This window comes from Rissa tridactyla, chromosome 17 (genome assembly GCF_028500815.1).
Source record: "Rissa tridactyla isolate bRisTri1 chromosome 17, bRisTri1.patW.cur.20221130, whole genome shotgun sequence".
Classification (NCBI taxonomy): Eukaryota; Metazoa; Chordata; class Aves; order Charadriiformes; family Laridae; genus Rissa; species Rissa tridactyla.
Window position 1 is genome coordinate 7,794,789 of NC_071482.1, and position 26,530 is coordinate 7,821,318.

At 56.6% G+C, this 26,530-nt stretch overlaps 5 protein-coding genes across 12 annotated transcripts in view; 3 read left to right on the plus strand and 2 right to left on the minus strand.

Moving 5' to 3' along the window:
- Positions 1–50: 50 nt before the first annotated feature.
- Positions 51–5,802, minus strand: TIRAP (TIR domain containing adaptor protein). Of its 2 annotated transcripts, none has more exons than XM_054222861.1 (7): positions 5,671–5,802; positions 5,324–5,388; positions 2,021–2,107; positions 1,534–1,648; positions 1,189–1,243; positions 336–935; positions 51–190 (listed from the first exon to the last, which is right to left on the minus strand). In XM_054222861.1, the coding sequence occupies exons 5-7, from the start codon at positions 1,193–1,195 to the stop codon at positions 147–149; spliced, it is 651 nt and encodes a 216-aa protein (XP_054078836.1). In that variant the 5' UTR covers positions 1,196–1,243; positions 1,534–1,648; positions 2,021–2,107; positions 5,324–5,388; positions 5,671–5,802; the 3' UTR covers positions 51–146. The 2 variants fall into 2 exon arrangements, with proteins under 2 accessions (XP_054078836.1, XP_054078835.1); XM_054222860.1 differs by lacking the exon at positions 5,671–5,802 and adding an exon at positions 5,518–5,654.
- Positions 2,669–5,355, plus strand: LOC128918538 (cryptochrome-2-like). The gene is made up of 10 exons (XM_054222863.1): positions 2,669–2,874; positions 2,949–3,143; positions 3,224–3,342; positions 3,459–3,613; positions 3,705–3,845; positions 3,965–4,132; positions 4,219–4,359; positions 4,442–4,593; positions 4,664–4,848; positions 4,924–5,355. Exons 1-10 carry the CDS (start codon positions 2,669–2,671, stop codon positions 4,998–5,000), a joined length of 1,539 nt encoding a protein of 512 aa, XP_054078838.1. The 3' UTR covers positions 5,001–5,355.
- A 195-nt stretch (positions 5,803–5,997) lies between the features above and the next one.
- Positions 5,998–17,558, plus strand: FAM118B (family with sequence similarity 118 member B). 7 transcript variants are annotated; one of them, XM_054222856.1, is made up of 9 exons: positions 6,032–6,072; positions 6,486–6,531; positions 10,575–10,652; positions 12,763–13,015; positions 13,383–13,610; positions 14,899–15,027; positions 16,200–16,485; positions 17,045–17,104; positions 17,171–17,558. In XM_054222856.1, exons 3-9 carry the CDS (start codon positions 10,582–10,584, stop codon positions 17,308–17,310), a joined length of 1,167 nt encoding a protein of 388 aa, XP_054078831.1. In that variant the 5' UTR covers positions 6,032–6,072; positions 6,486–6,531; positions 10,575–10,581; the 3' UTR covers positions 17,311–17,558. The 7 variants fall into 7 exon arrangements, with proteins under 7 accessions (XP_054078833.1, XP_054078831.1, XP_054078832.1 ...); XM_054222857.1 differs by lacking the exon at positions 6,486–6,531 and having other exon boundaries at positions 6,041–6,072; XM_054222855.1 differs by lacking the exon at positions 6,032–6,072 and having other exon boundaries at positions 6,414–6,531.
- Positions 17,559–17,749: 191 nt separating this feature from the next.
- On the minus strand, positions 17,750–24,582 carry SRPRA (SRP receptor subunit alpha). The gene is made up of 14 exons (XM_054222851.1): positions 24,387–24,582; positions 23,542–23,625; positions 22,290–22,453; positions 22,005–22,165; positions 21,736–21,889; positions 21,104–21,254; positions 20,698–20,804; positions 20,392–20,510; positions 20,022–20,108; positions 19,757–19,929; positions 19,452–19,665; positions 19,212–19,375; positions 18,992–19,090; positions 17,750–18,879 (listed from the first exon to the last, which is right to left on the minus strand). The coding sequence occupies exons 1-14, from the start codon at positions 24,504–24,506 to the stop codon at positions 18,751–18,753; spliced, it is 1,926 nt and encodes a 641-aa protein (XP_054078826.1). The 5' UTR covers positions 24,507–24,582; the 3' UTR covers positions 17,750–18,750.
- Positions 24,583–24,715: 133 nt separating this feature from the next.
- Positions 24,716–26,530, plus strand: part of LOC128918724 (uncharacterized) — a 40,783-nt gene continuing 38,968 nt past the window's right edge. Inside the window, exons 1-3 of the mRNA XM_054223278.1 lie at positions 24,716–24,849; positions 26,043–26,284; positions 26,410–26,524. Coding sequence (XP_054079253.1) covers positions 24,726–24,849; positions 26,043–26,284; positions 26,410–26,524 — 481 coding nt within the window. The 5' untranslated portion in view covers positions 24,716–24,725. The remainder of the gene's footprint in view (positions 24,850–26,042; positions 26,285–26,409; positions 26,525–26,530) is intronic.

The window sequence follows — 26,530 nt, forward strand, 5'->3', positions numbered from 1 at the left end:
GCTCCACGGGTGCAAGGACCTCCCGGTCTTCGGCTACCAGGGCTGGTGCGAGCAGCTCGGTTTCGTCCCCTCGAGACGTGGACGCATCCGGATCCAGCCGTGGCAGCACCAAAACGCCGCAGGGACTTCTCTGTCGGCTCCCGGCACTAGTCCATCCCGCTGATGGAGCTCTGGCACAGCTCCTGGAGGTCTGCAGAAGCAGATGAGCCCCATTAACAACCAATTAGTCTAAGAAAAATAATCAACTACTTAAACAAATTTACGGAATCTGGTCCCTTCCCATGGTCTCCACCCCACCAGAGTGACATTCCACCACTGTCCCACAGCATACTCACAGCGCACAACAGTGTCTCTGATCTGCTTGAAGCTCTTCTCCTTCACCGCCATGTAGATGTAGTAGAGGCTGCGCAGCTCCCTGGGATAATCCTTCCGATCCACATCCTTCACCACCGGGATGGTGCGCCCGTTGGCCATTGGAGCTTCGGCCAACGCCTGGTGCATCTGGTACTTGCACCAAGGGTCCTGGAGGAAGCTGGGGGTGATGAGCATGACCCAGCAGTGGCTGTTTTGCACAGCGTCGCATAGCTCTGTCACCACCGCGCTTCCCGGCGTCGCGTCCCGCAGCTGGAGGAAGCAACGGAAGCTTTCGGGTTGCCCCTCCAGGTAGGACACCAGCTCCTCCACCAGCTCCAGGTCCACCTCGCTGTGGCAGATGCAGACATCGTAGCTCTTGGTCCACCGGGCGCTGCCCGAGGCGTTGATGTCCGACACTGAGATGGGTGATGGACGGACGGATCCAGCCAGGCTTGTGCTGGGAGAGGAGCCGGAGCTCTCCGCAGAGGATGAGGAAGGTGAGGATGAAGCAGAGCAGCTAGAGTTAAGGCTGCTCTCCACCGAGCTGGGCTTGGGCTTGTGCAGGAGACGCCTAAACCAGCCTGCGGAGTTGGAAAGACCATGTTTGTCAGGACTCAGCAGCCCCGTGGGCTTCCCAAGGGGCTTGTGCGGCACGGCTGGCTCAGTGGGACACCTCCAGATGGGAAGAGCCGGGTGGGATCTCACCCTGGTCCCCCAAAAACCACCCCAGACCCTAAAACCTCAGCTATCCATGGGCACCCCTGTGTTTTGGCAGGGAGGGGACAGAGACAGAGGGTTTATCCCACCCCTGGCATGAACCGAGCCCAGACTCACCGGCCATAGCAGGCACCGTGCTGCTCAGCTGCCGATCGCCGGCATGAAACCTGTCCTGCCAGCAGAAAAAAAGGGATAAAAAAAGAAATTAGGAGTGCAGGAACCACCCCACGGTGGGTCTCAACCCAGAGAGCTCAGTGGGGTTTATTCCAGGGACACACGCTTGCCTGCAGCCCCAAAAATCACCCCCAGCAGAATTTTCCTTATCCACCTCCCCAAAATTTGCCGGGAAGGAGCGTTTTGACCTCAAGCAGGGCTGGGAGCAGCGGCTCAAGCAGCCCCTGCCTGTCTCCTGCGCTGTTACCGCCCGTCACCAGCTCATCCCCCCGCGGCGGAGACACGCACCTGCAGCGAGCGAGGCCGAGAGCCGACAGGCAGCAGAGCCCCTCATTCCCAGCGGCGCGGAAAGGATCCTGCAGATGAAGTGGGGATCACCGGAGATCGACCAGCTGCTGGCAACCTAAAGATGGATTGGGTGATTCCCAGATCCGTGCATCCCCAGCATCCCTTGCCAGCCCACGCCTCGGCATTGTGCTCCCGGCATGGTTTGGGGTGCCCAGACCCTCCCTGCGGGTACCCAGGAGCAACCGCGGCCGCTGTTTTCCGCTGCGTCACCCCTTCCAAAATAAAACACCCCCAGTCACGCTGACATCTTCCCCCCCACCCTGAAAACGGCGCAGGACCATGACAAATGCTGGGAAGACCCCAGCACGCCCGCAGAAACCACACTCCCCACGCAAGCAACCGATTAGTAATAGCAAAAACTTCAAGCGTGGCTTGAATGACAAGCACGGATGGGGAACGGCAGGGGGGAAAGCTGGGGGATGCCTACCTGGGATGCAGGAATCAGGCACCGGGGCAGGGAAAGGGGATGCATCAGCCCCTGGGTTCAGCAAGGGGGAAGATCTTCTGGGATCACCTGGGTGGGAAAGGAGAGTTTGGCTGCAGCATGTTCACTCTGGAGCCTAATGGGATCAGCAGCCAATGGAGAGGCTGGATCCAGCCTCACAGCCTCACCGTCTGGGAGGGGTTCCCGATGGAGCGGCCCTGAGATGGAGGGGAGAACAGGGACACCCACCAGCTTCCGCAGGGAGAGAGCAGAGGAGCTGCCGCGTCCCTCTGCAGCCTGCCCCCCGCCCCCCACGAGACCTCCTCACTGCCGGCAGGTCCGGGTCCGCCTGGCCGTGCGGAAGCGCAGGCAGGGGAAGTCAGCCGCGATCCCGCGGGGCCGGGAAGCCAGCCCTCCCCGGGGCCTCCCTCCCACATCCGCCACCAGCCAGGCGTCACCATGCCCAGCCCTCACCAGCAAGCCCGGACCCATTTCCCTCCCTGGTTTTATAACCAGACACCAACAAGTCTATCTCTGCCACTCCCGCTTATTTTTTGAGTTAAATTTACCAAACAAGGTGCTTTTCCCCCCACAAAAATCCTCCCCCATCTCTCCTTTCCCAGGTCGCATCCCACCAGGACGCCCGGGGCCATGCAGCACAGCTCCATCCACTGGTTTCGGAAAGGTCTCCGGCTGCACGACAACCCAGCGCTGCTGGCGGCAGCTACCGACTGCTGCCGCCTTCATCCCCTCTTCATCCTCGACCCCTCCAGTAGCCGGGTGGGCGCTAACGCCTGGCGGTTCCTCCTCGATGCTCTGCGGGACTTGGATGGGAGACTGCGGGAAATGGGCTCCAGGTGAGTCCCGGCAGGGTCTCAAGGGGGTTTGGTGGGGTCTCGAGGGGGTTCGTGCCCACCCGGCTCCCTGGCAGGCTGTTCGTGGTGCGGGGCTGCCCGGAGGAGGTGTTCCCCCGTCTCTTCCATGCCTGGGGGACGACACTGTTGACCTTCGAGGTGGACACCGAACCCTCCGCCCGCCAGCGCGACACCGCTGTGGCCAAGCTGGCGGCCCAGCACGGCGTGGAGGTGGTCCGGGAGGTGTCCCATACCCTCTACGACACTGAAAGGTGGGTGCCTGGCCCCATCCCTCGGGGTACAAGGGGATCCAGCACCAGTATCAAGCATGTCCCTCCATCTCCCACCCCAGAATCCTCGCGTTGAACGATGGCAAAGCTCCCCTGACCTACAAGCGCCTGCAGAGCCTCCTGGCGTCCCTCGGACCCCCCGAGAAGCCAGCCCCGGCGCTCATGCAGGAACATCTCCGAGGTGAGCACAGGGTGGGCCCGGGGGGTTAGAGCACGAAGCTGGGTCAGCATCTCCCTCACTGTTCACCCTGGAGCGGAGTGATGACTGTCACACCCCCACCATACACGGTGCCCCAGGCTGCTGCACCCCGTGCCAGGTCAGCCATGACATCGACTATGGGGTCCCCACCTTGGAGGAGCTGGGCCAGGACCCCACCAAGGTGGGTCCTCACCTCTACCCTGGCGGGGAGACAGCGGCGCTCGCCCGGCTCGATGTGCACATGGAGAGGACGGTCAGTGCTCGGTGCCCATCACCCTAATTTCAGGGCTGCTTTGCATCCCCCTCATCCCAAAACATGACGCCGCTGTGTGTCCCCAACCCAGGCCTGGGTGTGTGGCTTCAAGAAGCCCGAGACGGAGCCCAGCTCGCTGAGCCCCAGCACGACCGTCCTCAGCCCCTACCTCAAATTCGGCTGCCTGTCGGTTCGCACCTTCTGGTGGCGGCTGGACGAGGTCTACCAAGGGGTGAGGTGGCATTTTTGGGGTGGGAGGGAAGAGGGTGAGCCAGAGGGACCCTGCAGAAGGGGTGGGGGGCTGGAGAAGATAGCCCCGGCCGGTGGGGCTGATCCTGCCTTTGCCGGCAGCGCAAGCACTCCCAGCCCCCCGTCTCCTTGCACGGGCAGCTCCTCTGGAGGGAGTTTTTCTACACCGCCGGTGCCAGCATCCCAAATTTTGACCGGATGGTCGGCAACCCCGTCTGCCTGCAGGTCGACTGGGATGACAACCCCCAGCATCTCCACGCCTGGAGGGAGGTATTTCCCTTGGGGATAAGCCCCAAATCCTCTGACCCCCTTAAAAACATCCCCCTGCCCCGTCTAACCCCAACGCCCCGCACCAGGGCCAGACAGGCTACCCCTTCATCGATGCCATCATGACCCAGCTGCGTTCCGAGGGCTGGATCCACCACCTTGCTCGGCACGCCGTTGCCTGCTTCCTCACCCGCGGGGACCTCTGGGTCTCCTGGGAAGAGGGGCTGAAGGTCAGGAGGCCTCCCCAAACACCCACTGGCACCCACCGGGCTCCTGGGGACCTGGTCCCCATGCCGCCGTGGTGTCCCACAGGTCTTTGAGGAGCTCCTGCTAGATGCAGACTGGTCCCTCAACGCCGGGAACTGGCTGTGGCTGTCAGGAAGTGCCTTCTTCCACCGATATTTCCATGTCTACTCGCCCATCACATTTGGCAAGAAGACTGATCGGGACGGGGCATACATTCGGTAGGCGCAAAACCCGAAGCCCTGTGAAATACGGGGTGGCCTCCCTGGTGGCTGTAACCCCTCGCCGTAGAAAATACCTTCCCATCCTCAAAGATTTCCCCGCTGAGTACATCTACGAGCCCTGGAAGGCGCCACGGTCCGTGCAGGAGCGGGCAGGCTGCCTGGTGGGCACACACTACCCCTGGCCCATCGTGGAGCACAGGGCGGCAAGCGAGAGGAACATGGGGCGCATGAAGGCAGCCCGTGCACAGAGAGGTAACGAATCCCCCCAAAAGCACCAAGCTCCCTCCGCTGCCCTGCTGCCACCCCGGCTGCATTCCTCTCCTCCAGGTACCAAGCGGGAGCCACCAGCCGGCCCTTCGGCAGCCAAATCACAAAGGAAAAAGCCCAAGGTCGAACAGCGCTGAGCCTCCCGGGGACCCCCAGGCAGCTGTCAGCCGTGGGTCAGGCACCACTTGTCCCGTTTTGACCCATTTTCCTCAACTGCCTCCCTTAATTAATCCCTTCCCCTCTCCCACCCTGGGGCTGATGACTTTGCTGCTGCCACCACCCCAAAAATCAACTCCCCACACAAGGACGTGCCCCGAAGGCAAACACCACCCCAAGTCCCCAAGGGGCAACACCCCACCGGATCAACCTCCACCCCTGCCTTAGCTAGAACATAATCGTTATTAAAAGCAGCAGAGTAATTAAGAAAGCACAGCTTGATTCACAACGCGCCTTGACCCACCAGAAGCAGCACCACATTGAAATCCCCTGGCTACGGTGTCACCTGGCCAGCCACCATGGAGAAGCCTGCGGAGAGTATCAAGGAAACAGCATGAGGATAGGGTGAGCATAAGGCAGGGTCCAAGTCAACCCCTTGAACCAAGAAAGGCATTCAGGTGAGAAAATAAGGCCATTTCTGTCCCTAATTACACCCACCATCAACACTGTTTATTTATGGCGCCAATACAAAGCAACGCACAACGACCCTGAAAGCCAGAAAACAGCTTCTCTTCTTGAAGTGCTCTGAATATACCCAAACTCCTTCACATGGAATTACCACAGCCCGACGAGGCCAAGCATTGCTCTTACTAGCTCACAGGGCCAGAGACATCGTTGCAGGGGCATAAGCCCAAGCAGAGAGGCAGCTCGAGGAAGGCAGGCCCCAGGGGTACACAGGGCGCAATCAGGCTCCCTGGAAGAGAAAGAGAGCGGGCCCCCGGCCTCTCACACCGCCACTGACAGGCGCCCGCCGCGCAAACCTCCCCCGCCGCGCACAGGCCCGCAGTGCTGGGTGCATGCGCACACCGCCTTTTATACCTCCGGCAAGTATCGCGAGAATAGAGACGAACTCTCGCGCAAGCGCGCGTCCTTCCCCCGCCCCCTCGGCGCGGAAGCGAGATAGTCCCGCCCCTTCCCCTACGAGCCAATGAGAGGGCGGGGCGGAAGGGGGGCGGGCCAATCCCTTCCCGTGGGTCGGGCGCGCGGCGCCAGGTGCGTGCGGGGTGGTGGCGGGCGGGAGGGGGGAGGAGGAGGAGGAGGAGGAGGGGGGCGTTGCCATGGTGACGGCGGGCCGGGGTCGCGCGCGCCCCTGGCCGCCATGAGGGGAGCGCCGAGGGCCCGCGATGGCGGCGGGCGCTGCGCCCGCACGGAGGGGGCTCTGCGGGGCTGCCCGGGGGGCGAGGGCGCCCGGGCTGAGCCCGAGAGGGGGCGAGGGGGCTGGGGGTGAGCCCCAGGGGGTTGGGGGGGGCCGCCTCATGGCGGGGGAGACCCTGAGGCCCAGCCTCCCCTCAGCGGCGCCGCTCTGCGAAGTGCCTTCCCTCTTAAAAAGCCGTCTTCTCGGGCGTTTTTACCCTCTCGGCCTCCTCGCTGCCTGCTGAAGTACCGTGTTCTTGCTTTTCCCTCAGGTTTAGAGTGAGAGGGGGCGAGGAGGGGGAGCAGCAGAGAGGAGAGGTAAGGCCTCGAGCTGCCGGGCATCCCTGAAGGTGCGAAACCCCCCACCCCCGGCAGCATGTCCGGCCTGCTTTGCTTTCCAGAAATGCTCTTGGAAAGCCAGCCCTGCTCCTGCTTGCGGGCTGTCCTGCAGCCTCATCTGCTGGGCTTTAAATTGGGCAGACCGAAGCCCGCCTGGCGCCTGTCAGGCCATCTGGGCTCCGTAGTGAGTTTGTTGGGATGCAGACCTCTTCCAGCCTTCCCTGTGTCGCTCCCTCTCGTTTTTCCCGAAGCCAGTGGGAGCCCGAAGCACGTGGAGAATCACAGCATTGAATAAAAACCTCTGATGTATTTTAACTCGCATCCGAGGAGGTTGAATCTTGTGTTCATAACACCGGTGCGAATAGAGGCAGGGCTTGTTTTCCTCGCGCCGCTGGTTCCCGTTATTGCTGAAGCCTGTCGCTTTCTAGGACGGTTTTGAGGAGCTGTGCGGGCCTGCTCCAATTGCGGCTCCCACGTGGAGGGACAGAGCTTGGGAATCGGCCAGGGAACAACTCATTAACATCCTTTCAGATTCTTCTAGCAGAAACGTAGAGGATTTTAAACCGTAACATAACGTTTGTGTTATCCCAACACCTTAAAGCGACTTAATTTAAAAAGGAGATCTGAATTACGCCCTCACTGGTAGTCATTCTTCTCAGCACTCAAAGAAGCTAAAAATAATTTATGAGCAATGAATTTGTATTTGCTTCTTTACATAATTTGGTGGGGCTGTTCCAGAGGAGCCCCTCTTCCAGCACTGAGCTGGGTGCGTGCAGTTTTTCCTTTCCTTAAACCTTAAATGTTCAGATGTAGCTTTACTTGTCTGTTAGCTGCTGAGCATGGGGACAGTCAAAGGCTGTCCGCAGTGACATCCTCCTCTCCTTCGGTGGAAAAAGCATCTAAATTTCCTGGGGTGGTTCCGCAGGCTGGGGTCTGACGTTGACTGAGCGGTGTAGTCGGGTTTTGTAGACTTATGGCAAAGTTTTTGTAAATACATACTCGGTGTGAGCCTCAGCGTTAATTTGGCGTGTGCTTTGTTTAGGCGTTTGGTTGTAGCTGGGATACATCTTTGTACTTCAGGCATTTTTGCAGCAGTGTCTTCTTTATATTACATATGGAATTGTTGTGGTGAGGTTTATTCAGTGCTGGCAACTTAGGGCATCATTTAAAGATAATGATTCCTCGCTGAAATCTGTACCTCGAGGGCTTTAGCATAAATTAACTGATTTCTTCTGGGAAGGAGAATGCTGCAAACCTTTGCAGGGACTCTATAAGCTTAGTGCCACTAATAAAGGTGATGAGAGACCACACTGTGACAGGAGGACGGGGTAGCCGAGCCAAGAACCCGCGGAGTTTGATGTTTACACTCACTCCAGCTCCCTGTAGTCTAAATAGCTGGAAAGTTCCCGACGTCTCGAGGAGGAGGAGGACTGGAGAGACGCTTCTTACCTTGTAAGTGCCCGTCGCTCCCTCTCCTTCGTGGCACCCGCGTTCACGGCATGGCCCAGTCCTGCGGGGTCCCCTCGGTGCTTTTTTCCCTGCGGCAGTGGTGCCACGCTCTGAGGTAATGCTATTTCATGTCAGTTACCTCGGCCGTGCCGGCGTGATCTGTCCCCCTGGAGAGCAGACCTTCTCCCCAGGCCTAAAATCTGGAGGTTTAGATTTCTTGGCTGAATGTCCAAGATCGTGTTCTTAAGAGAAATAAGCACTTTTTTTTGAGACAGAATTATTTATGATGACATTATTTCTGACTTGTTATATTTTTTCCTTTTTGGCTATCTGCATTAAATAGAAATGAAGGTTGAAGTTCCTGATGTTATACAACCATTTCTTGGTAACTGCATTTATAAAAGGTGTTTTTTCCGAAGTTCAAAATTACTTTTGAACTGTCCTTAGTGCTTTAGAGGCACTTTTGTCTTTAAGAGGCACTTAAAAATTGAATTAATGGCTCCGTTTCTGCTGTTTAAAGAACGCAAATAGAAGCAGTGCTCAGGCAGGTGAACAAGCAAAACTTGGGAAGGCCTAGGAAGGAGTTTATAAACAGGCTTGATATTTGAGACTTAGCTGATAACTCGCAACCTAAAGGCAATATAAACTTAAATTAGATCTGTAAACGAAGCTGGTGGAGAAACTGGGGAAGGTTTGACCTTGGGCTGTTAGGTGCCTTGGAGGGAGTTGAGAGCAGATCTGGACAGTAGCAGGGGTTCAGCGTGTTGCTTTACAGTCTTCTTAAATATTCCAGTTAACGAAGGTTACGTGCTTTTGTCCCTAGCTCATCTAAATTACAATTTGGCTGGCTTTGTGGAAGCAGCCCGTTCTTTCAAAAGAATCAGCTAATCCAAAATGAGAGATCTTACCCTACTGGAAAGAAAAAAAGGAGGTTTTTTCCCCCCCCTTCTTGTTTTCCATCCTGACTGTGCTTGGCTGTGTTCACTCTGGGCAAGTTTGATGTTACTGCCTGACTGATCGTGTGTCCGGTGGGTCCTCCTGCCTCCCCAAGAGACATCCCTTCGGAGGAGTTGGTGTTTTTCCAGTGGTTTGACTCCCCAAAATGCTTCACCTTATGGCCTGATGCTTGGAGGCGTTCGGGGGGCACGAGTCTGCAGAGGTTCGTTGTCAGAACAGCATCGAACTACTGTCGGGTTCGACAGTGGGTTGGGAAAATACAGGGTACAACGTTCAAAAGGGTGTGCGATGGAGAAGGCTCGGGGCCCTGCAAGCGCAGAGGGTGTAAAACCGGGAGGAGCAAGCAGTCGGCGGGAGCAAAATGCATTTGAAACTTTTATCCAAAATCTGGGCTCTACAGTAAAATAAAAATCTAGTTATTTGAGGGGCAGCACATGCTAAGTGGTGTTTCAGGAGACAGGTTGTTAAAACCAGCTTTCTGAGGTGTTGTAATATTATTATATTATTGTTATAATAATTTATTATTATTATTATTGTGATGATAAGTAGAAAGTTTTCAGAAGTGGTCAGAAATGAAAGAGTGGCAGGCATACTGTATCTGAGCGTCTGCGGGAGTCGGTGTGCCCTGTTTTCATCATCCAGCATTGAAAGATGACGGTTGCCCGAATTATTGGGACCGTTTCTTAAATGCTCCCTGCCAACGTTTGCAGCGTAGCTAAGGTTTCCACCTGTAAAAGTTTCACCTGCCAGTGCTGCTGCTTTGCTGCAGTGAAGCAATCGCAGGCATCTCATCTGTACGACAAATGCTGAGATGTCACCGAGGCTGCGAAGCCTCTAAAGAACTGTGATTTTGGGCCAGCAGCTCTTGCACGGCTTTTCCTTTTGGCAAAAGCATGCCTAGCAGAATTTTTGCTGGACTCTTCATTACAATTGGCAAGAAAAAGTGGACAAGGGTGAACAGTTCTGTCTGCTTTCTTTCCCTTTTGATAGTCTTATTTTGGAGAGGCAGAGTGGGAGAGGACCGTGTGCTGGCAGACCTTTGGTATTTTATGTCATGGGCTGTTGATAGAGTTCTCAGACATCAAACTTTTAAGGTCATATCTCACCGCGTGTAGACGTATGGCGGGCTGGATAATCCTTCTCTCATCACCGGAGAATGAAACGCTCCCCATGGCTTTTTGTAGCCAACAAAAATCTTTTTGTCTTTCTTCCCTCCTGCTGTTTTCCCAAGGTTTGCTGACAGGCATCGTCTTGGAAGGGGGGAGCGCGCCTGCTCCAAGGTATGGGCTTGGGGGCAAAAATGAACGGCCAAGGCGAAATGAAGGGTCTGGCAAACAGTGGGCTGCCAGTGGCGACTGCAACCCGGTTTTGAACAAAACAGCCTTACGATTTTATTGAGCTTCATTGTAAAGGAAGTTACGGATGTGTCTGTGAGCCGCAGGGCAAAGTTCAGAAACAAAAAAGTGCAATTCTCAGCCCGAAGGTGATCTCATAAAGATAACAAACCCCAGTATTTATCCACCCGGGAAGAGCTGGCTCGACAAAATCCTGTGGTCTGTTCCACGTCGTATTGCATATATGTAGTGACTTTGCTTGTGGTGATTTGTCTACTATAGAAACTGGATGGCTTCTACGGTGAGCCTGGGTAAAGAAACATTGTTGGAAGATGGAATGCCACCTGCAAAAAAGCCCAGGTAAATTTAATTATACTCCAGTGAATTTCTTCTCATAAGAGCTTTTCCCTAACCTTGCATTGTTCTTTAAAGAGCATGACACTTGGCACCAAGCCCCAGCAGTCGTTTCGGCTGCTGATCCAAGAAAAGCGCACTGTCTCTAGCCGTGCCCTGTAACTAGTATTTTCCTGCGGTGCGTGGAACAAAGACCTTAACACCCTGAATGTACTTTATTGCGGTGTGTTTTTTCAACCCCTAAGCCAGGATGCGTGGCTGCAGAGAAAGCTGGTTTTTCCTGCGCTGTCTCCGTGGTTTTTGTCGGTGTTAACCCTAGCTCAGGTCCTGTCCACACAGAGCGTCACGTCAGATGCGGTGGTCGTGCTACTTTGCTTCAGTTGGACACCGGTTCCCGGGAGGACAGGCAATTACTCAAATTAGTATGATTTTGCTGCATGTAAAGGCTAAATAATTCCACTCTGGAGGCTCCCTGTACTAATTAGTAGGTCGTCTTACAGTTTTTCAAGCTGAGCATGATGCCAACTTGGGACATACCCACCCTTCTTTCCAGTCAGGGCTGGTACTGTGGCTGCTGCAATAGCATGGACTCAGGTATTAAGGCATCGCCGTCTGCAAACGAGAAGCTAATTCTTCTAGGGAGTTGTCTTCCACTAATCTGATTTATTTACAAGTTGTGGAGGGCTGGAGAATAGTTCCTGTCAGGGAGCCCTGGTCTCAAGGTTGGTCCAGTGACCGTGGAAAGAGGAGAAAAGGGGCTGGGAGATTACTTTTCCCTTGCTCAGGATATCAGGGTAGAAAACAATGTATTTATCAGCGTGGGAACAGAATGCCTCTTTCGGAGCTGTCGCATAGAAAGTTAGGGCTTGTGTATTTGTTATTCTTTTGGATTTCAGTCCCTAGGTTTCTGGTTGTGTTTTTATACTGGCTCATTAGCATGAATACTAGCTTATTCTTTGCATGTGAGGCTTGCAGTCCCAAAATTAAAGCCCATTTATCGCCACTAACAGTGAAGACCTCGTAAAAGGGTTTACTCGTCTGCTTTCATAGGCAATAGCAGAGGGAAGGCAAAGCTTCATCTGTGTGATGTCGGTTTCCTTTCCCCTTCTTGCTAAATATCACGTGTTTGCAGATAAAAAACATTCCTTCCAAATGAGCTGCCTCCTGGGCTGCTGCTTCCATCCCCTGGGAAGCTGCAGCCGGTCCCCTCCTTCAGAAAAGCAGCTTGACACCGGGCAAGGCATGATGGGGAGAAGCACATCTCCTTAATAAATAATGAATATCACATTTAAAAGCGCTGTGCAGGTGTAAAGCTAGGAAAATAAGGAAGAGGGGAGGAGGAAGAAGGAGAATACAGCCACGCGGCTGTTGGATGAGACTTCCTATCATCTGGGCTTCCAAAAGATTGGCTTCGAAGATCCCATTTATGTTGCAGGCGTAACAGGGAAGGGATTTCTGGTCCTGCTGAGTGGTCGTCTCAGCAAAGAGGGGCTGGGGGGTGGGAAGGTCCTCTCCAGGGCAGAGCTGGCAGGAAGCCTTCGCTTCCTTCCTTTTGTGCTGGGATCAATGGGGCTGCTGTCTTCAGGCCCCCGTTCGGCACCTTATTTAAACCAGGAGCAGTCACGGTGGTGGTTACTCCCCGCGTGGGGGTCCGATGCGTGCTTTGTCTCAGTCCGTATAGACTATGTACGTGTCTCTACAGACATCGATAACATTGTCCATAGTGCTCACCATACCTTTTCCACCATCTCCAGCCTTTCTGCTAGCTTCCAGGTAACTATGATTAACAAGACCTCCCTTATTCCAAATTTTAACTGAATTAGCTTTGCTTCGGAAGTATTCCTGGGCGCTTTTGACTTCCCCAGTAACGGTCTCGATCGCCAAAGATGTTGTAATGACGTACCTTGTAATTGTGGGCATTTGTGATGCTGATCCCTGTCTTTAAGGGATACCGAGCTGCTCCTCCCATCCTCTGTTTATCAGAGGACCCTAACGGACATGTTGATTCAAAATGTAGGCAGAGGGTACCTCCCTTGTCCTCGGTCTGCATGTGCCACCACCCGAGACATCCTTCCGTTGGTGATGGTACCAGCTGTGCTACTTTCTCCTCTTGCAGGAAGCTGTTGCCAAGCCTCAAAACCAAGAAGCCTCAGGAACTGGTTTTGGTGATCGGGACAGGAATCAGTGCAGCAGTTGCTCCCCAGGTCCCAGCGCTGAAGTCTTGGAAGGGGTTAATCCAGGCCCTCCTGGATGCTGCTATTGACTTTGATCTCCTGGAAGATGAAGAGAGCAAACGGTTTCAAAAGTGTCTCCATGAAGACAAGAACTTGGTTCACGTTGCCCACGACCTCATCCAGAAGCTGTCTCCGGTGAGTGCGCTTGTAGCACTGTACGTAAATATTCGGTGCTCGGCCCCGAGCGTAGGATTTGGCTTTTGGAAATAGCCAAATTTGGTTCTCCGGCGTGTCTCCATCTCCAATGATTCCTCTATCTACAAGGAGCCCCAAGTGCCAGGGGCCTCGGAGACATAACTCTGCCGGGGACACCGGCTTTTGGGTATTTCACTGGGAGTATGCTGGGAGCCGGGGGGAATATCCACCTCAATGCAGCACGTGCTCTGTGTTTGCCTTGCAAGGCCCTGCGGCTTTGCGGAGGTCTTTGAGAATTACGTGGGTCGTTTAGCATGAAGCATTAAAAGAAGCCTGACTCTGATCTTAATCTGTCTTCCCTTCTCAGCGCACAAGCAACGTTCGCTCAACCTTTTTCAAAGACTGTTTATACGAGGTGTTTGATGACCTGGAATCTAAAATGGAAGATTCTGGGAAGCAGCTGCTTCAGTCCGTGCTTCACTTGATGGAAAACGGGGCACTTGTGTTAACCACAAACTTCGATAACCTGCTGGAACTGTACGCAGCACACCAGGGGAAGCATCTGGAGTCTCTTGACCTCACTGATGAAAAGAAGGTAAACGATGATGATTTTTTTTTTGTTTTAAATGTCAGGGCTGAGCTGGGACGGGACAGCGGCTGCTGTGGGATGTGCCCTCACGCCCGTGTAAGGGGATTGCGCTGTTCATAGTAATCTAAATGACGTTAGACAAACTCCGAGCAGAGGCTCTGACCATTTGGGGCAGTCAGCAGAGGAATGAAGACAGATGCTAGTTTCTGAAACGCTGTGCTTGCTGGCTGGCATCCATTGCTCGGGAGGAGCCCTTAAGCCCGGTATTTCTTTGATCTCTGTCCTTGAAACCTCTGGCTTGGCCTTGCTGAAGTACCGCAAGCCCTCGCTTCCACATAAGGCTTGGGGTGATGTTTTTAACCGACACAGGAAACTTCGTGCGAGACGCAAAGCTGGCTTTTCTATTTTTATAACCTGCTGCGGAGTGCTTTTCTGTGACAGAGCGTTTTCGGGGCTGCAGCCTTGAAGGCTTCCCCCTGGCCCCGCTTCCTCTTTCTGAAAATGGCTGGGTGGCTCCTGCCGGGTTACTCGCCTGCTCCGGCTTCTTCTGCCGTGCTTTTGGATTCGTAGCTGCTCGCTTCACGCAAGCTTCCCTCATTCTGCCCCAGGCGGGCAGAAAATCAGACTGTGAAACCCTGAGCTCTTCGCCATCTGCCCACCTCCTCTTGCCGCCCTGGGTTTTACTGGTGGAGAGCATCTCGTCCTTCTGTTTGCTTGTTAAACACGCGCCACGTGTAGGTCTCTTTCCATTCTGACTCATTTCTGTGCTTCACGTTTCCTGCATGACCTCTTAATCTGCATGGCTGCAAGATGTACTTACAGCGTTACGAATAAGCATTCTAATTATTGCAAGCTTAAATGAGCTAAGGTCTGCAGGAGTAAACCGAGAGCCTTGGAAGTGGCTTTCTGAAATGAAGCTCAGCTGTCGAGCCTCCCCAGATCTTCTGAGAGCCAAGAGGGGCCAAGAAATAAAACTCTGTAGGCTAGAGAAACATGCTGACATAATTTTTCCACGGTTTTCCCCTTTTTTCTGCTGAGTTCAGTGAATTGATTCAGTCTCTTCCCATTGCATTCACCGTTCAGCCGAAGTGCTGAGCCAAACAAGCGCCGTAGGATGTAACCGTGGGCCGTGATGTAGAGGCTGATGGACTCATGACCTCTTGAGGAGATAAGACGGAACACAAGGAAGAAGCTGCCTCTCTGAAACGCTTCCCCACCGCCGTGTTTCCAACAGCGCCGTGGACGCTAACGCGATGCGCTCGCTAACATTTCTGGAGGGGTTTGTTTTGCGCAGGTGCTGGAGTGGGCGCAGGAGAAGAGGAAGCTTAGTGTCCTGCACATCCATGGCGTTTACACCAACCCCAGCGGCATAGTGCTCCACCCGGCCGGCTACCAGAACGTGCTGCGCAACACGGAGGTCATGGTGAGGCCGGGGGTGCTTTGGGGTCCCATACGCTGTGTATGTACATCTCGTGCTTCCCTGGCAAGCCCGGACGTTAACCAGGCAGGGACTCGGCTGCGTTTAAAGGCTGGGCTTCGTGCAGGATGGTGGGAGAAACCTGAATTTTGTGAAATAGAAGAGGAGGGATGGATTCTCTAGAAGCATAGAATCGTTTCGGTTGGGAGGGACCTTTAAGATCGTTGGGTCCAACCATCAACCTGATAGTGCCTAACACTAACCCATGTCCCTCAGCACCACATCTACCCGTCGTTTAAATCCCTCCAGGGATGGTGACTCCACTGTTGCCCCGGGCAGCCCGTTCCGATGCTTGACAACCCTTTCGGGGAAGAATTTTTTCCTAATATCCATCCTAAACCTTCCCTGGCACAACTTGAGGCCGTTTCCTCTTGTCCTATCACCTGTTCTTTGGGAGAAGAGCCTGACCCCCCCCGGCTACCCCCTCCTTTCAGGGAGCTGTAGAGAGCGAGAAGGTCTCCCCTCAGACTCCTCTTCTCCAGGCTGAACACCCCCAGCTCCCTCAGCCGCTCCTCACAGGACTTGTGCTCCAGACCCCTCACCAGCTCCGTCGCCCTTCTCTGGACACGCTCCAGCCCCTCAACGTCTTTTTTGTGATGAGGGGCCCAAAACTGGACACAGCCCTCGAGGTGGGGCCTCCCCAGTGCCCAGCACAGGGGGACCGTCACTGCCCCACTCCTGCTGGCCACACTATTGCTGATACAGGCCAGGGTGCTGTTGGTCGCCTTGGCCACCTGGGCACACTGCTGGCTCATATTCAGCCGGCTGTTGACCAACACGCCCAGGTCCTTTTCCGCCGGGCAGCTCTCCCAAGCCTGGAGCGTCCACGGGGTTGTTGTGACCCAAGTGCAGGACCCGGCACTTGGCCTTGGTGAACGCCACACCACTGGCCTCGGCCCGTCGATCCGGCCTGTCCCGATCCCTCTGCAGAGCCTTCCCACCCTCCAGCAGGTCGACGCTCCCGCTAAGCTGCAAAACCACCTCAGCACGCTTGTGTTGAGGACGATTGAGTGATGACCCTCCTGCAGAGTCTCATCAGCGATAAGGCAGGTGCTCTCTCTTGTGCCTTGGGAAGGTAAAGCTTGCCTTGACTAAGAACATCTTTCCCTTTTTTAAAGCGGGAGATTCAGAAGCTGTATGAAAATAAGTCATTCCTGTTCTTGGGCTGTGGTTGGACTGTTGATGACACCACGTTTCAGGCCCTGTTTTTAGAGGCTGTGAAGCACAAGTCAGACCTGGAGCACTTCATGCTCGTACGGAGGGGAGACGTGGATGAATTTAAGAAGCTTCGTGAGAACATGCTGGACAAAGGGATTAAAGTGATTTCCTACGGGGATGAATACGCCGACTTGCCCGAGTACTTTGAGAGGCTGACGAGCGAGATCGCCATGCGGGGTCGAACAGGTACCGGGGTTACGGGCTGTGCGGGGTGGCGGTCTGCGTACGGCCACCGCTCGGGGATCCTGTCATCCGCAACGCGGTTCTCGACTGTCACCGTGGCCTTTGGAGTGTAGGCAGCGTTAATAGCCCCCGTTCCCTGTGCTATATTTATTATTCCTTAAGCTTTTCTTTTGTTACCCCCCAAAAATTGTCTGCAAGCGTAGCTGAATTTGGGGTTTGCTTTTACAAAACCACTGTGTGTTCTTAAACAGCTCTGCAGCTTCCCACACATCCAAACATTATTTATCAGCTGCACTTGTTTATTCCCTTTCTAGTGAAAGGGTATTTCAACCTCCCTGACTTTCGTGCTGCTCAGCCTGAGCTAATGCTTTAACATACAAGAGATCTTGCTAATAAATCATAAAAATGGGGAAAAGAAGGGAGTTTGGCTAGCCAGAGCCTCGCTGGCGTGTGTTTGGAGGGTAAAACCCAGCTGGCAGCGCTGGCTGTTCGCGCCGGGGCTCCCTGTGCCTGCGCAGCCCCCTCGGTGCTGTGCGTCCACCCGCTCCTCGCCCTCTCCTAGGTGTGCCCAAGGAGGGACAACAGCTCAACGGCTCCGCCGCTGCCCACCCCGAGATAAAAGGTAAAGACTCTCCCGAGCGGCTTTGCCCCTTCCAGCCCCTTTGGGACTCCCCGGGATCCCAGGCAGGTTTTGCAGAGCCTTTGCTTCCCCGCAGGATGCAGCACCTGAGCACCAGCCTGGCCCCAGGACCTGTGCCGCAGCCCGGGACTCCCCAGGACCGACCTAAACCAGAGCCGGCAGCTCCCGGGGAGGCCCGCGCGGTTTAAGGCCCGTCTCGGGGAAGATGGAAGCCCGCTGCCTTCCAGCTGCTGCCCACACGCACCCAGAGCCGGGACACTTCAGGCAGGAGCCCGAGCCTCCTCGGAGAGACGCCCGGTTTAACGTAGTAATTATCTTTTTATCACAGTTTGCACGCCTGGGGAGCGCGGTCTCCCTGCAGGAGCTGCAGCCTCCTCTAATTTCATACTTAGTGCTTTTTGTATTCTGTACTTTCGATTAAAAACATGAAACTTGAGCGGGTTTTTTTTTTTGTTTTGTTTTTTTTTTACTTGAAGCTCTAGTTTTCTAGTCCTGTCTTTATACTGTACAGTATTTTGTATGTTGAAGCTTGTATTAAAGGCCTGTTCACTTCACTTTTGGCTGGTGTGTGATTTACACGCCCGAGGAAACAGCTCCTGGCTGGGGGCAAGTTATTTATACACAGAGAACAAATTATGAAGTTTATTTTATATAAATTATGTCTCTTAGCAGACAGCATTCAATTTATTGCACTAGAGCACATCTGCGATACAGAGCTACAAGACATCGTAAGAGAGTTTTGTATTATTCAGTGTAGCACTTCAGACCGGGATCAAGAGGCACTCGAAGTCGGGGCGGGGGGAAGAAAGGGTGCAGGAAAGCAGCAAGCAGCCACCGTTATCTTCCAGTATTAATTGGGTTGGTTTTGGTTTTTTGTTTTTTGGTTTTTTGTTTTTTTTTGTTTTTTTTTTTCCTAGCAAATAACACTGAGGCCAGCGGGCAGGAGCCAGGCAGGGACACGCTGCTTTCCTTCTCCGGCCGTCGTTAGCCCTATGGGACCAAGCTGCCGCAGCTCTCCGGCTCCTACCCACATTCACGCTGTCCGGGTACCCTGCTCCGGAGTCCCGGCGACGACAGAAACGGGGACTTTAAGGCAATTTAGCATCTCCCCCTCCAGCCCAGCGCAGGCCGTTGCCATTTTTGGTTTATCAGCTTCGGTGGAGCTGCCACTAGCAGCAACATTAACAGCCAGATCTTCTACCGCTGCCGCTAAGCGGCGCCTGTCCTGCTCGCCCCTGACAAAAGTCATCCCTCTGTCCTCCCTAAGCTGGTCTAAAAAGCAAAAGCAACTCCCCAAAAACGCCTTCAAATCCCCCCAAAAGCACAGCAAGGTCCTTGCGCTGCGCTGCTCCCCCCCTCCCCGTGCAGCACGAACAATACAAAGCTCTGGATTCAGCCTCCCCGCGAGGGAGCCTGCGTCACTTAAAACAGAATGAAGGAAGCCAGGGGAAGGGGTTTTGCTGGATAAAAGGGGTTTTATCCAAAAAAAAAAAAAAAACAAAAACCAAAACAACCTTGGCGCCGGTATCCCTTCATTCTGTTCTGCACTACACGGGAAAGACTAGTCGGTAACGGAGGTAAAGCATGTTCTTCTCGGACATCTGCAAACAGCGATTTGGTGGGTTTTTTTAGGCCTTCATGAGCGCTGCGACCACGGCCTTGGCGTTAAGGCTTCGCAGATCACAGTAAGTTTGTCCGGTACCAACGAAAACGATGGGCTTGCTCGTGATGTAGGTCATGGAGATGGCGGCGCCGACCTGCCGAGGACAAGCGGCACCGTTAGCCTGCAAATCCCGTGTTTGACAATTCCCGTCTCTCCCGGTCACCAGCGGGAAGCTCCGGACGGAGCCATCTCGACGGTCTCCCTACCTTGTCATCGATGGTATCGAACTTGGTGAGGACAATCCCGTCGATGAGACGCGGCGTCTGGGCCATGGAGTGATCAGCCAGGGCCTTGTTGAACTTGACCTGAGGGAGAGAATGGATCCGAGGAACACATTTGTGGCGCTGCCACTGTCCAAATCTCCAATAAAACCTGCTGAAGCAGGTTTTCCCCCCTCCCCGATCTTTCAGGAAAGAAAACACGCACCAGCTGATCCACAGCCTCGTTTCCCACCAGCGCTTCCCCAACAAACAGGACCAGGTCGGGAGCATTGACGGCGATGAGTTTGGCCAACGCCGTCATCAAGGGAGCGTTGTCCTGCATGCGGCCCGCCGTGTCCACCAGCACCACGTCAAAGCCCTGGTTCCGAGCTGGGGAGAGGTGGAGGCAACATTAAGCAGGATACGGCCCCAAAACAGCCTCTCCTACCACCAGTTTTTCACCTACCGTAAGAGATGGCCTCCATGGCGATCCCCGCGGCGTCCTTGCCGTAGCCCTTCTCGTAGAGCTGCACCATGGTCCGCCCGCCATGGCTCTCCGGAGGGTGCAGGGCGTTGAGGCGACGGGTGTGGGTGCGGAGCTGCTCCACCGCACCTGCGCGGAAGGTGTCGCAGGCAGCGATGAGGACGCTGAAACCGTTCTCGATGAGCCAGAACGAGATCTGCAGGTGGCAAGAGATCAAAAAAAGCCCGTTAGGAGCCGCAGCCCGACCTCAGCGCTGATCCCAGAGAGCCAGGAGGACCATGTCCTACCTTGGCCAGGTTGGTGGACTTCCCGACACCGTTGACGCCGCAGAAAGTGACCACGTAGGGTCGGCGATGGCGCTGGGCATCCATGACGTCGCGGAGGACGTCCACGCGGCGCTGGGGCTGCAGGATCTGCACGAGAGCCTCCTGCAGGGCCTGCTTCACCGTCGAGGTCACCGCTGGGAAGGAGGAGATAGAAAGAGAAGCCGTCACGCCTGGGGAACGCTCCTGAGGCCCAAACCACAAGCCAGGAGGCCAGGCGGCCACTTACTGGTGAACGTTCCCATCACCTTCCCTTCCAGTTTCTTAGCCACCGATTCACAGAGCTGCACCGCAATCTCAGCTGCCACGTTTTTTGCTTTGAGAAAAGAGACAAGGGGGGGGGGGGGGAAGTTAGCGCTGCTGAGGAGGTTGCGCACGCCAGACATCGGCGTCAAGGGAAGGATGGAGTCGGTGTGCAGGATCCCCACCAGTCTAGACCGCTGCCCCCCCCTCTTTTGATGCACTGTTGAGGGCTCCCCAGAGGCGAGGCAGGAACCACAGTTTCCTGTGGGCAAGAACGTCCCAAACTGTGGGCGCCCACCCGACGGAGCACGGGGAACCACCTCAAACCGCCCCTCTCGGAGTGGATCCAGACATACCGATCAAGTGATCCTTCATCTTCTCCAGTACGGGGTCCATGTCCTCTCTCGTCAAGCTCTTGGAGCCCACCAGGCCTTTCAGCATGCCAAACATGCCTCCCAGGCCACCCTTCTTCGTGCTGCGGAGAAGCAGAGGAGTTATCTTTGGGTTTGAGGAGCAAGTCCCACCGGGCACACCACAACCAAACGCAAGAAGAGCCCACCACGCAGCTGCCGAACACACCAATTTGTCCCCACTGCGTTACTGGTTAGACTGGGAGAGAAATCAAGCAGCGCGTGGCAAGCAGGGGCTGCAGGAGCCTCTACCTGGGTTTCGAAGGGTTCTGAATAACCTTCTCCTCTTCAGCTTCATCATCGCTTTCGTACTCAAGGTCGTAGAGGCGGCCGGGCTCACGATTTCGATCTCCCAGGGCCTGCGAGGCGGGGGAAAAAAGAGGCACATTGAAAAAATCGGCAGCCGCTTACCGTTACCTCCCCCTGCCACAAGAGCTGTCGCTGGCAGCAGAGGCAGCTCGGCGGAGATCTTTGCTCAGCCCTCCAGCGCCGTCTGCAGCTGGAGTAAATACATTTTAGGCAGCAGCTTTAGGGGCTGGGCGCTGCCGTCCCCGTTTCTAGCACTTTCTCAGCCAACCGGGGAGCCCAGGCTGGGTTTGCAACGCCCAGCTGATCCCAGAACAACGCACTAAAGCGGAGCGACCCCGTTTTTCCTTACTATATCAGGGTCAAATTCCTCCACGGGACAAGCCTCCGCGCTGCCGTTGGTAGCGGAGTTACTGTAATCAAGTACTTTGGCATTAGAGTTCCCCAGATCCCACACTCGAGGCTTCTTCCCCTTCTCCTTCTGCGCCTCGGGCTTTGGAGATCTGCCGAAATAAAGACCAGAAACACGCTTTGTTCAGTGCAGTGAAGCGGCACCTTAGAAGGCGTGAAAACTAAAAGCCTGGATTACCCCAAAAAAGGCAGAAATTAAGGCTAAACCTGGCTGATTCCGAGTCTCCAGAGTTTATCTGAACTTTAACCCTGCATCAGGCCGCTTTGGCTCGAGCCAGGCATCGATGCGCCGCTGCCCTTTGCTCACAGCAGCAAAGCCTCAGCAAAAAGAGGTCCGGACCTCTCCCAGGCACGCGCTGGGTTTCTGCCTCTCCCAGGGAAGGGATCAGGCTCTATTTCCCCCCCCCCAGGACGCCCTCTCCCAGTCTCCCCGGTGAGCAGTGAAGTAAGGAAAAAGGAATAATGTCGAGGAAAGCAAGGATGCGGGTGTCACCGAAAGAGAGACTCGGCCATGGCTGAGGGACACCAGGAAAAGCTGGTTTGAAGTAGACCGACCGCGTCCTCATGACCGACCTGGACTTCTCCCCTGCTTTCATGTGTCTCTTGAAGAATTCCTCCCGGTTCTTCTGCAGGATTTCATCCTTGGTCAGCTCCTCCTTCTCCCCGGCTGCGGAGGGCTGCTTGTCACCCGCCGATGCTTTACCAGGCGTCGCGACAGCTTCAATCCCTGACGGAAAGAGCCCCGACACGAACTCAGACCAGCATCTGGGTGCTACGAGAGGACCGGGAAAGCTCTGGAATATTTATTCTCCCCCCGCCATATCTTTCTCCCATCAACTCACCCTCTTTTTTGGAACCTTTGTTCTTCTTGTTCTTGACTTTCTCCTTTGGTTTCTCCCCTCGGGTTTCTATCATACACTTGACAGTCTTCTGGGACTTGAGAGACTGCTCAAACGTCTTCATTACCGTGGGAGCTCGGACTTTACTGCTCTCCTCTGCATCCCTGTGGGGAGGTGGCCCGTTAGCCTGAATTTCAGCTCTTCCCCCCACACCCCCGCCGTCTATTTCCACTCTAAATGGAAACCGGAGGGGAAAAAAAAAAAAAAAAGAAAACCAGGCTTTGCTACCGGAGGAGGCGCATGAAGTCATCTTTAAAATCAAAGGTGCCGTTTAGGAGGCCCAGGGTGCCTTTCTGCTGGAACTCATTGCGATACTTGTCTCTGAACTCCTTATGAACGTCGTCTATCAACTTGTCGACGTAGGTTAAAGTCAGGATCTTCTGAAACCCCACCTGCAAAGCAGCACAGCGAAAAGACGTTGCTCTTTCAGCTGATTTAACTGCAGCGTCTAGCTGGCAAGGAAGCAAAAACCTCTCCATTTGATACGGAGCTCTTTAATTCCGGCAGGCTTCAGGCTACGGTTTCTAGTCTGGCCTCCCGAGCTTTTAATATGCTCTCAAAAAACAGGAAAATAAAACGGCACAGCCCTGAGGTTCGCTTTAAAAGGCGACGCTAATAAAAATGGCTTGACTGTTTCATGGCAACAAAGACACGTAGCAAAGGAGCAGCAAGGTGTTTGCTTATCTTTAGGCACACGCCGAAGGTTGTGTGGATTTAGAAAGATAAGGGCAGACTGAAAGCGAGAGCGTTAAAACATTCTCAAAAGTAAAGAGGACGACACGTTTCTGGCTTTTTTTAAATAGATCTGGTCAAAGTAAAAAGTTTTATTAGAATGTAGCAGCCTGTACAGCTCCTATTTGAGGTTTAATGAGTTTTAATCCTATCGCAGATGATTAAAATAAGCTGCTAGCGCAGGGGCCTCTGACCAAGAGACACCCCCATCCACCCGCCAAGTCCACCACGTTCCCTCGGGAGGAAGCGGCTACGCCAGGATCGGCACTCGGCTCCCCGACACCCTTCCACTGCCACATCGCGCCCCCAAAATCCCAGAACCAGGAGCCAAACCAGTGCTGGGAGGCGAGCTCCAGCCTGATGCAATTAAATCACCCATCTGCTTAAACCGTAACCGTTCCCCCTGTTTTCAGACCGGGTTTTTCCCAACGTATGAGCCCCACCGTGCCGTTTCGGCTCTGAATGGGCCTCAGTTTCCCCACTGGGAAGGCGGGCAGCTGCTGGCACGGGAAGGAGGAAGAAAACACCATGCCAGGAAAAACCTTCCCATTCTCGACGCAGGACCTGCTCGTCTTCCCAAGCCTCCTCGCCAGGTCAGCCACGGCTCCCCGTCAGATTTTGGGAAGGCAGCGGAAAGCCTCCCCACTTTAGGAAGCTTTTTTCCAACCGAGCCACATTTGAACACCCCTTTTTTTGCAGGCAACCCCCCCTCCCTCGGGGGTTTCAGGGCTGGAAAGAGGTTACTCACCACAAACACCAGCTCAAACTGGTTGTCCAGTTTGTACTTGAGGGTGAGGGCTTCATGGGTGAAGGAGTTGTTGCCGCCTCGCTCCTAGAGGAGAGGAACTGTCACAAGGGGGGGGCGCCAGCAGCGAGGAGACCCCAAAATCATCCCTGTCACCCCCCGCTGACCCCCACCCTCCCCAAAAAGGGGTCCAGCATCTCTTGCAGGTGGCCTGGCACCCCTCATAGCTGCCCCAGCACCCCTTATAGGTCGCCCAGCCGCCTTCACAGCCCCTCCAGCCCCCCTCACGGCTCCTCACAGCCCTTCCAGTCTCCTCACCGCTCCTCCACTACCCCTCACAGACCCTCCAGCCCCCTCAAAGCCTCTCCATCACCCCTCACCGCCCCCCTCCAGCCCCCCTCACTGCCCCCACAGCACTTCCAGTCCCCCCAAAGCCTTCCATCGCCCCTCCAACCCCCTCAAAGCCTCTCCATCACCCCCCACCTCCTCTCCAGCCCCCCTCATAGATCCTCCAGCCCCCTCAAAGCCTCTCTGTTACCTCTCACGGTCCCTCCATCCCCCCTCACAGCCCCACAACCCCTCCAGCCCCCTCGAAGCCTCTCCATCACCCCCCACCTCCCCTCCAGCCCCCTCAAAGCCTCTCCGTTACCCCTCACAGCCCCTCCAGCCCCCCTCATAGACCCTCCGGCTCCCTCACAGCCTCTCCATCTCCTCTCACGGCCCCCTCACAGCTCCCCCATCCCACCCCCCGTGCCGATGGTCCCATCCAGCCCCCCTCCCCTCAGGTAGATGGTCCCGCCCAACCTCCCCCGGTGGCCCCGTCCGCCCCCCCTCCGCCCCGCCCTCACCTGTAGGAGGACGGAGCGGATGAGGGCGTTGACGGGGGCGGTGGCGGCGGGCCCGCGGACGCCCTGGAAACACCAGAGGACGAGGCCGCCCTTGCTGAAGATGGTGAAGAAGTCGAGCATGGCGACGGCGGCGGCGGCGCCGGGCCCGGCTCCGCGCACACGTCGCACTCCTCCCCCGCCGCACTTCCGCCGGAAGTGCCGCCCCGCCGCGCCCCCATTGGCGGAGGGGACGGGAAGGGGCGTGGCGGCGGCGAGAGAGGGGCGAGGCGGAGGCGTGTGGAGGGGGGGCGTGGCTCGGTGGAAGGGGCGTGGCTTGACGAGGGGGCGTGGCCAGGCGGCATGCTGCGCTGGGGGCTCGCTCTGCGCCCGCGGGGGGGGCCACGGACCCCGGGGGGGGTCCCGGGGGGGTCCCCGGGCCGCCCCTTCCGCACCGCCGCCCCCCTCTGCTCCGACATCTTCCGCGGTGAGACCCTGGTGCGGGGGGACGGGGGGACTCCTGGGCACCGGGGGCACGGGGGGGGGTCACGGGGGAAGGGGGGGGGGGGAGTGTCAAAGGGATGGGGGTTCCCAGTGAATGGGGGGGTGTGGGGGTGTCACGGGGAGGTCCCAGAGGGGGCTTTGGGGGGCGCCAGGGGACTGGAGGGGGTCCCAGAGGGGACCGGGGAGGCGGAGGGGGGGGGGGTCCCGGGGGGAACTGCGGGGGGGTGGGGGGGGGGTCTGGGGGTGGCAGTTCGCCGGGAATGGGGAGGGGGTCAAAGGGATGGAGGGGCTGCCAGTGAATGGGGGGTCTGGGGGGGTTAATGGGGGGGTCCCAGAGCGGCTTTGGCGAGGTCCCAGGGCACTGGGGGGGGGGGACGGAGGAGGGGTCCTGGCGGGTCCCGGGGGGAATTGGGGGGGGGTGTCTGGGGGGGGAAGGGGGGTCGCAGGGAATGGGGAGGGTGCCAAAGGCACAGGGGGATCGCTGGGGGTCTTGGGGGGGTTATGGGGGGGGTCCCAGAGGGGCTTTGGGGGGTGCCAGGGGACTGGAGGGGGGTCCCAGAGCGGCCTGGGGAGGCGGATGGAGGGGAACTGGGGGGGGGGGGGTGCTGTCTGGGGGGTGGCAGTTTGCAGGGAATGGGGAGGGGGTCAAAGGGATGGGGGGGGTCCCAGGGAGGGGGGGGGTCTGGGGGGGCTGTGGGGGGGTCCCAGGGGACTGGGGGGGGGGGGGGGGGGGGCGGAGAGGGGCTGCCAGGGGGAATTGGGTAGGGGGGGTGTCTGGGGGGGGGGTGCACAGGGAATGGGGAGGGGGATCAAAGGTGTGGGGGGGGGATAGGGGCTGGTGGGGGGGGGTGTCCCAGAGGGGACTGGAGGGACACAGGAGGGACTGGAGGGGGGGATCCGAGGGGAATGGCGGGGGTGTCCTGGGGGGGCCACAGAGAGTCCTGGAGGGTTCTGGGGTGTCCCAGAGAGGCCTGGGGGGTCTCCAGGGAACTGGAGGGGCTCCGGGGGGGGGGGGGTCCCAGACAGTCCTAGGGGGTTCCCAGGGGATACAGAGGGAAGTGTGGGGGGGGGGTCTCAGAGGGAAGTGGGGGGGGGTCCCGGGGGGGGGGGCTGCCAGCTGTGCCTAGCCCTGGCAGCCCCCCCCCCCCCCCGCCCCTTCCCCCAATCTCCCAGCAGAGCTGGGACAGAGCCTGGAGCGCCTGGGGCAGACTCTGAAGGCTCAAGTGCCGGCGTTGGGGGGTATGGAGGGGGGCTGGACCCCCCCCGGGGACCCCCCCCGGGCCCCCGGCCCCCCGAGGAAGCCGACGTGGTGGTGGTGGGGGGGCGGCGTGGTGGGCTGGTCGGTGGCCTACTGGCTGAAGGCGCTGGAGGGCCGGCGGCACGGCATGAGGGTGCTGGTGGTGGAGCGGGACCCCACGGTGAGACACCCCCCCCGCCCCGGGGTGGGATGCGGCCTTGGGGACCCCCCCCCCCCCCCCCCTTGAACCCCGGTTTCATTCTTTGGTGGGGGTGGGGGGGGACGGGACGGGGGTGTCTCCATCAGTATTCCCAAGCTTCCACGGTGCTGTCGGTGGGGGGGATCCGGCAGCAGTTTTCCCTCCTGGAAAATATCCAGATGTCCCGCTACTCCGCCAGCTTCCTCCGCGACATCAACGTATGTGGGG